Source organism: Perissodus microlepis, chromosome 10, assembly GCF_051167445.1.
Source record: "Perissodus microlepis isolate ML-2025 ecotype Zambia chromosome 10, ASM5116744v1, whole genome shotgun sequence".
In the NCBI taxonomy this organism is placed as follows: domain Eukaryota; kingdom Metazoa; phylum Chordata; class Actinopteri; order Cichliformes; family Cichlidae; genus Perissodus; species Perissodus microlepis.
In genome coordinates, this window is record NC_140470.1 from 14,096,784 (window position 1) to 14,105,831 (window position 9,048).

Below are 9,048 nucleotides of genomic sequence, written 5' to 3' on the forward strand. Positions count from 1 at the left end.
GCCGCCAAGCGTTTCTTCTCAACTAAGATGACCTTGCGAATTCTGTGTCGCCTCTTGTTGCCATCTGTAAATAATCATAAAAAATTCACACCTTCACATAATGTATATAGTTACATTTTAATCTACACTCATCAATTTGTTTGCTAGAACAAATCACATCCAGCTTAAACAAACCTGGATCTGATTTTATTCTGTTTACAAAGTAGCTGTACAAGCTGTACAAACTAAGTATCAAACGGTCCATTTCAAAGAAACTGGGACGTACCATTTTGTCTGTAAAGACTTTGTGTTCGCACTCTGATGACGACGACAAGCTCCTCTATTCGTGCCTGCAACGCTCCAAGGCTGCCATCAGTTTGATCACTTTCTAAGTGAGAGGAATATTAATCAGAATACAGGATGAGTAACAGTCACCAAACTACAGTGGACTCTGTAATCACTGACTTGATGACATTCATTATAAGACATCTGGAGCCTTCATGTGCTGCATTATCATGAGATAACAAGTATGTTGGTGTTCAGGTTTATAAAACCAACTAGTACGACATCATTTCAACCCAGGTTCTATCCAATTTGATGAAACGCAACAACTCTGCCATAAATTCTGCTTTTACAAGGCTTCTTTTTCATTGTTTGTTGACACTGTCAGAAAGATCTTAATTCTACCTTAAGTTCTTTAATGAGGCCATGGTGGGTCCTATTGTTATACACGAGTGCATTATATTGAGACTCACCTTCAGCCCATTTCTACACATCGGCCACCCATTGCTGCAGTGTGTCGTCATCCACACCCAGCTCATTTTTGGTCGCATTCAGGCTCTCCACTTGTTCTCTAAGGATCCTTATGATCTAAGAATACATTAATAAATGTCATTCATATTGACATTAAAAGAGTACTGGTGTTTTCCCCCATTACCACACACATTAAAATGGTTTTTGAAAATAAATAAATAAATCACCTTTAGATATCTCTGGCTCAAAGTGCGGCCCAGTTGTTCCACTTTCCTTTTGTTCCAGCCCAAAGCCAGGAGGGTCAGCATGTCTGTTCGCCCTGCATTTCAGTTAGTATACAAATAAGAATTAATGAGCAGGAGACTGAGTGGAATCTCAGACACGGACACATACCTGCTTTAGACATGTACTTCGTTGTGATGGCCGCCCTAGACAGGAAACTGTTTACTTGTTCCACCTCTTCTCCAACTGTTGAACCGGCCCCATCCTGAAACGCACCTCCCCATTTGATCTATAGAAAGGAGGTCACAATACATGACTGCTGAATTCATTCAACCTTATAACAAAATGTCTCAAACTAATCCAAAACTACAAGCTGCAGTATACCTCGCATTTCCAAGTGTGAGCCTTTGCATGCATGACGGAGAGAAAAGGAAGCATTGACAAGAGGTTCCTCAGCTCAGGGCACTGCTGAGCCACCTTGGTTAAATAGGGGAAATATTTACAGGCCACATCGGAGCAAAGGAACGTAATATGTCCCAGGACGTTAGCTGCCAACTCCCTCTGGAGAAAAAGGGGGTAAGCAAAGATCTCCCCTCGAAACATGTTCAATGCAGCTAAGAGGACTCCGTGGCGACAAACAGCTATTTCCATGCCCTCTTCATCCAACTTCCCAGTGGACTTTTTGGACGACTCCTTTGCTGCAGTCCAAGATGAAGATCCGCACAACCCATTCCCCGGGACCTATACACTCAAAGATTTTAACATAAAAGACATGGCATGATTAAGCCCTATCAGGGACAAACTTTTTAAAACAAATGCATAACAATTAGCTGAATTAGCCTTGAGTCACACGAGACCTCATATCTCCCCAGGACAGCACTGATAACACAAAATAAAAATCATGTTGTTGTTTTTTTTAAATACACATGGTGAGAAAATTAAGTACACATTAAGATAAAGTAAAGTAAATAGTATTACGACAACACCAAGAGAAAAATAAAATAAATATCCACCCATCCATATATGTATACACACACACACACACACACACACGTATGTGTATATGGTTATGGCATTAACGTCATTTTAACAAGATTAACGCTAACAGCACTGTGGCGTGGGTGTGGTCTCTGGCCAGCTGCAGAGGAGGGGTGACGCAGTGAGCTCCCGGGGCGGCGCAGGGGCGGGGTGAACAGGTGTGCTGGGATCTGACAGTGATTGTGTCTCTTTATATGTTGGCAGTGACAGTCGGAGGAGGAGGGCGGACATGACAGCAGAGAGAGAGCTGGAGTGTCTGTGTCCCAGTAAACCACAGTGTTAAATAAAAGTTCTGCTGTCGTCAAATTCGCTCCGGCTTATGTTTCTTGGGTCCAACGTTACAAGCACTAATATATATGTGTATCTTACATGATTTGTGTGTCTCTGGATGTATTTCACAAACTCAGCAACTTCCTCATCTTTTTCAATGAAGACACCTTCAAAGTTCCCCTGCTCTGAAGTGCTGAACGAACACAGTGACAGTTGTTTGAAAAGAAACATTAAAATACATTTTTCTACAAATCCATATTTGACTTATGTACACAATGCATAACGTACCTTGCATTAGACTGAAAGTGATAAAGCTTGCGGTTTCCATCAACTGAGACGGCAAGCATGTCTGGAGTGCAGGCAGGGCAGCTAAAGCATGGCTCCTTGCACATCCTGTCCACCTCAAACTTTACAGCACTCCACTCCAAGAAACTTTTACTGAAGGCATCAGCTGATATTCGGCCAGTCTTTTACATAGAGGACATACAACAGAATATTCAAGGACAGTCATCATAAACATTGATTTGCACAATTTCCTTAAACTTGGCAAATTTAGAAACTCACCCTTCCAAAATGGGCTGTTCGTTCATCCAGCACTTTGACAAATGCCTTAAGTGACATCCCTGGTGCAGCCTTCTTAATGTCACAGAAAGACTGAAAGACATCCATTGAAAACAGGGTGCAGAAATTTAAGGTGCCAGGCCAATATCCACTACCCAGGATGTCCTTAACTGAGGGGGACCACATTAGGCCACAGCTGGTGCAGCTCACCACTGGCAGTGCAAGGTTATAACGGCCTTTAGAAAGGATAAGGATAAATTCAGTCATGGCTCAACGCATTCATTTTTTTCATGTTGTTTTCAAATCGGTCTGGTAAATCCAAATGACCTTTGACAGGTGCCCACATATACTGCGGGCCGAGGGTAATTCAAACCAAGATAGCAATGCACAATTTGCAATAAAACCTCCAAACACATCTATTGTGTATGTAGTGTGTGACAAAAGGGCAACTTACCATTTATGGTTACAAGAGCCACAATTGCGCCGGGTGAAACCTCAACGTTACCTGCTGGGCAGTCACACACATGGTCTGGCCTTTGCACAGGCAACAGCCGAACTAACATTAAAACACACAATATATATAAAAAGAATTAGAAATTAACTGATACACAATAAATATACAATAACAGCACCCACTCATAGTACATAGCAAGAAATGCATAAGACTTAAAAACCGTACCTATTGGCTTGTGAAACTCTGATGTAGGCTGCAAAAACCCTCCTGTTACTGCCTCTCTGCTGTGCAGGACAAAGCGTGTGTGAACTGCAATATCACAGTCAGCACAAAGGAATGGAAGAGGCAGGCAGTCCAGACACCTCACAACTACTTGTTTGCCACACTGACACACACGGTGTGACTGTGGATCCAGAGTAGCTAACATATTGTCTATAAGACAAGGCCTGGCCTCTTTCCACTTTTGCGAGGACACCATATTTCTGATCGCCCAGTGAGTAGCAGCTGATTCAGATGACGTCTCACAAGCCATGGCTGCGTCCTCTTCTCCATCCTCCAACATCTGAAGGAGCTCCTGACGAAGCACCTCAGTTCCATACACTAACAGAAAAAAAATAAAGAAAGGAAGAAACTCTTCCACAAAGTGAAAAACACTCTAGGCAGTATGTTTCTTAGGACTGCACAAAAGCCCTGCATAACTCAACTATAACAACAAATATAAAAGTAAACAGAAATCACAATATATACAAGAAGGTAAAGTACCTTTTGTTGGGTTGACACTGGCAACATAACTAGGTTCTTCACGTGGACATTGATGCTGATCTCTGGACACTGGGGGGGAAAAAAGAGATTGAAGAATATTTACTTACTGAAATTCTTTGGTGAAAACAAGTTGTGAGATAAAATCAATGGTTGTGTGAACACTGACCACGTGGCATGCAACTAGTACTTCGACTGGTTGATGGTCTGAGGAATAAAATCTCCCTGTCTGTCACGTGTTTTCCAGCGCACTGGTCTTGGCTGAGGTTCACTCTGTGCTAGTGATGGGATTTCCGGCTCTTTTTAGAGATCCTGCTCTTTCGGCTCGGCTCACTAAAAAGAGCCGGCTCTTTCGGCTCCGAACCGGCTCTTCAGGTTGTTTTGTTGCTTTAATTAATTTATTATTAACAATAATATAAAATTATGCACAAAAGGAATTACTAACGTAAAAAAAGTGGTTTTATTTATATATGTTTATATATAAATATATGCGGTGGCCCCTAGAGACAAAGCACGTACAAACTCCAAAACACATTTCTAGCTTTAACTGAACTTCCAAAGCAGAGCTACTAGATCACTTAAATTACACAATTGAAAGCATGTGTGTATTTTTGTGTATTTATACACAGGCACTCATATATATTCAAATAATTTTAAAAAAAAAGGTTCATTTACCTGTTACTACCACACACCAAATCCGGTCGTTGGTACTTGCTGGCTTGTGTAGCCACAAGATAACAAAAGCTCAACACTGCGCCCAGCATCCTGGAGCACTTCTGTTGTCTTTTGTACGTGTTTTGAGTTTTTATGTGCTTCTGAGTTTTTACGTGCTTCGGAGTTTGTACGTGTTTTTACGTGTTTTGGAGTTTGTACATGCTTCAGAGTTCGTATGTGATTTGAAGTTTGTATGTGCTTTGTCTCTAGGGGCAACCGTAAATATACTTTTATTTATTCACTCCACATAAAATGTAATAAATAAATCATATAATACAAAAAACCAACTATTCACATTTCAACTTTTAACTATTTAAATTTTCAGCTTTTTCCTTTTACAAATTTAAAGTGAAAACAACACAAAACACTGCAAACCACAACACAATTAAATATAAATTATAATATGAAAACAAAAAGAACATGCATATTCTCTGTCATATGGACCTGCGTGAATAAACTTTCTGAATCCTTTATCATCTGCAACCAAAAATAGTTGTGGATGATTACTATACCTTTCTAATGTGACGTTGTTGTCCCTGGCTCTCTTTCTCTCTCTCTCCCTCCTGTTCTGTTCCTGTGCTACTGAGTGTAACTACCGCCCCTCCCCCCTCTGCCCAGCGTAAATAATAATAATAATAAACTTTATTTATAAAGCACACTTAAAAACCAAGGGTATGCCAAGGTGCTTAACAAGTAAGATAGAGAATAGGAGGAGGATAATAGAAATAGGACCAAAGCAAGTACTAAGTACGCAAGCAGATAACTGTCACTGATACATAGGAAAGCAACAGGTACAGAGCAAACAAGAATTTAAATGAGCATAAAAGTGCATGATATAAAATCATAAAAGAAATATTCAGTAAAGCAGAGTGCAGAGTGAAGCGGAAAAAAAGTGCGAGAGAGAGGGTGAGAGAAAGAAAAAAAAAAAACCCACGTGATGGCTCGCGATAAGGAGCCGGCTCGCGTCGTTCACGTCAAAGAGTCGGCTCTAAGAGCCATTTCGTTCGCGAACGACCCATCACTACTCTGTGCATCATTCTACGCAATTAACAAGGAAAAAAGGGAACACCTAAAATACAGTCCATGATTAAAGCAAAGATTATCAAACATCTTAAGTTAACCAACTTAATTTGACATAAACTTAAAAAAAAAATTAAAATAATATAACGTTTACTCCGTACAAAATATTAGACAAGCGTGTTCCCTCTTTAACAACTGTTTCCACTAAAAATGTTACCTGCATATCTTGAAGGAGTTCGTCAGCAGCCTGAAGCTCTTCCTCCAGCTCGGGATCCTCTGAATCACTCATTTTCAAGCTAAAGAGGAAAGAGATTTTTGCAGAACTCAGTGACATAAACACATAACTAACGCAATTCAAATCATTTTGAAAATCCTTTTATTTAACACTATCAAGTTGCAGATTTGCTATATTGTATAGTATTAAATTGCAAGTCTGAAATAGGTGAGTTTTAAGGGGCATTCACTCAGGACAAAATAAATTATTTGCTTTCTGTGTCAGACTTGCAAACTTATAAATACTGCAGGGATGCGTGCATGAGTTAATGCTGTAGAGGAGACAATAATCAGGCAACAAACTGCTGCCACAGCCGCTCCTTAAATATCTGGTCTTGACTAAGCTTAAAATATGAGTGCTGAAAACTCCTCTGATGCTATCCAGTGGTATATTCAGTGCACTTCACTATTCCTGTTAATAGAACATCTGAAAAGGAAAGAAGTGAAAAGTCATGCTGTCATAGTAAAAGAAGTCCTTCTTCAACTCAGAAAAATCTGCATTTGAACCACATAACAAAAATATTTTAAAGATCTGGCCTCAGATTTATTATTTTAGTGTTTAGAAAGCCCTTCTACACATATGTGAGCAGCTCAGTAATTTTCTTTTTAGTTTCAGGAAAAAAATGGTGCTCCCAACTAAGCACACCGGGGTAAAATAAGCCGAATAACACGCTGTATTGTGGGCTGGTTACGCTGTCAACAGGTAAGCATTTTTCCAGTGATATGGGTGAAGAAAGAAACATGTTTACAGTGGCTTGCAAAAGTATTCGGCCCCCTTGAACTTTTCCACATTTTGTCACATTACAGCCACAAACATGAATCAATTTTATTGGAATTCCACGTGAAAGACCAATACAAAGTGATGTACACGTGAGAAGTGGAATTAAAATCATACATGATTCCAAACATTTTTTTACAAATAAATAACTGCAAAGTGGGGTGTGCGTAATTATTCAGCCCCCTGAGTCAATACTTTGTAGAACCACCTTTTGCTGCAATTACAGCTGCCAGTCTTTTAGGGTGTGTCTCTACCAGCTTTGCACATCTAGAAACTGAAATCTTTGCCCATTCTTCTTTGCAAAACAGCTCCAGCTCAGTCAGATTAGATGGACAGCGTTTTCAGATCTTGCCACAGATTCTCGATTGGATTTAGATCTGGACTTGGACTGGGCCATTCTAACACATGGATATGTTTTGTGTTAAACCATTCCATTGTTGCCCTGGCTTTATGTTTAGGGTTGTTGTCCTGCTGGAAGGTGAACCTCCGCCCCAGTCTCAAGTCTTTTGCAGACTCCAAGAGGTTTTCTTCCAAGATTGCCTTGTATTTGGCTCCATCCAGCTTCCCATCAACTCTGACCAGCTTCCTTGTCCCTGCTGAAGAGAAGCACCCCCAGAGCATGATGCTGCCACCACCATGTTTGACAGTGGGGATGGTGTGTTCAGAGTGATGTGCAGTGTTAGTTTTCCGCCACACATAGCGTTATGCATTTTTGCCAAAAAGTTCCATTTTGGTCTCATCTGACCAGAGCACCTTCTTCCAAATGTTTGCCCCACATGGCTTGTGGCAAACTGCAAACGGGACTTCTTGTGGTTTTCTGTTAACAATGGCTTTCTTCTTGCCACTCTTCCACAAAGGCCAACTTTGTGCAGTGCACAACTAATAGTTGTCCTTTGGACAGATTCCCCCACCTGAGCTGTAGATCTCTGCAGCTCGTCCAGAGTCACCATGGGCCTCTTGGCTGCATTTCTGATCAGCGCTCTCCTTGTTCGGCCTGTGAGTTTAGCTGGACGGCCTTGTCTTGGTAGGTTTACAGTTGTGCCATACTCCTTCCATTTCTGAATGATCGCTTGAACAGTGCTCCGTGGGATGTTCAAGGCTTGGGAAATCCTTTTGTAGCCTAAGCCTGCTTTAAATTTCTCAATAACTTTATCCCTGACCTGTCTGGTGTGTTCTTTGGACTTCATGGTGTTGTTGCTCCCAATATTCTCTTAGACAACCTCTGAGGCCATCACAGAGCAGCTGTATTTGTACTGACATTAGATTACACACAGGTGCACTCTATTAAGTCATTAGCACTCATCAGGCAATGTCTATGGGCAACTGACTGCATTCAGACCAAAGGGGGCTGAATAATTACACACACCCCACTTTTCAATTATTTATTTGTAAAAAATGTTTGAAATCATGTATGATTTTCGTTCCACTCCTCACGTGTACACCACTTTGTATTGGTCTTTCACGTGGAATTCCAATAAAATTGATTCATGTTTGTGGCTGTAATGTGACAAAATGTGGAAAAGTTCAAGGGGGCCAAATACTTTTGCAAGCCACTGTAAATATTTAAAAGGAGATGCATAATGACTAATAAGACGACTACTGTTTAAACGATGTCTTTGAAGCCCTTATGGTACATGTTACACAACTTTCCTTCATCCCAACAAGACTGAGGTGCCCACATAGTTGACACATACAACTGATTATGAATGCTCTATTTAACTATTCCTATTTTTACATCATCTACTTGGCTTTATTATTGAAAGTCTGTGGATATTCTGACTTGTGCATAGCTGATGTGAAGTATGATGAGCACTGCCTGACCTACACCATCAACAACAGGGGCAGTCAAAGCTTTGTTGTTAACAGATTGTACGAAAAAGTCAAAATGTCTAATTCTACACTTGTGTTCGGTAAAGTTGTGTTCACTGCAGCAGATTTATATCTGTGGTTTTACAGGGCACAATGTGGACCTCAGTGCTGAGGTGCAGAAGTTCAGGCAGTTCTACTTGGAGACTGGCTGATAATATTATCATGCTTCCAAAACCTTCAGATTTTATAAAAATAAATAATCCCCTTATTACTCCTTCCATTTGAGCATCACCTGGCCAAACGTGGGGCTATTCTAGGGCCTTTTGCCTTAAGGCAACTGTTGTTATCATTTGACTCCATATAAATAAAACTGAATTGAATCCAACCATTTGCTGGCAAACAAAAACTCCCAAACAGC

At 40.6% G+C, this 9,048-nt stretch overlaps 1 protein-coding gene across 1 annotated transcript; it reads right to left on the bottom strand.

Moving 5' to 3' along the window:
- Nucleotides 1-265: 265 nt before the first annotated feature.
- Nucleotides 266-4,309, bottom strand: LOC146379023 (uncharacterized). Its single transcript, XM_084942262.1, has 12 exons — nucleotides 4,206-4,309; nucleotides 4,040-4,108; nucleotides 3,503-3,877; nucleotides 3,278-3,379; nucleotides 2,827-3,059; nucleotides 2,551-2,729; nucleotides 2,362-2,455; nucleotides 1,339-1,695; nucleotides 1,126-1,243; nucleotides 960-1,051; nucleotides 735-849; nucleotides 266-367 (listed from the first exon to the last, which is right to left on the bottom strand). Exons 1-11 carry the CDS (start codon nucleotides 4,213-4,215, stop codon nucleotides 748-750), a joined length of 1,731 nt encoding a protein of 576 aa, XP_084798388.1. The 5' UTR covers nucleotides 4,216-4,309; the 3' UTR covers nucleotides 266-367; nucleotides 735-747.
- Nucleotides 4,310-9,048: the final 4,739 nt, after the last annotated feature.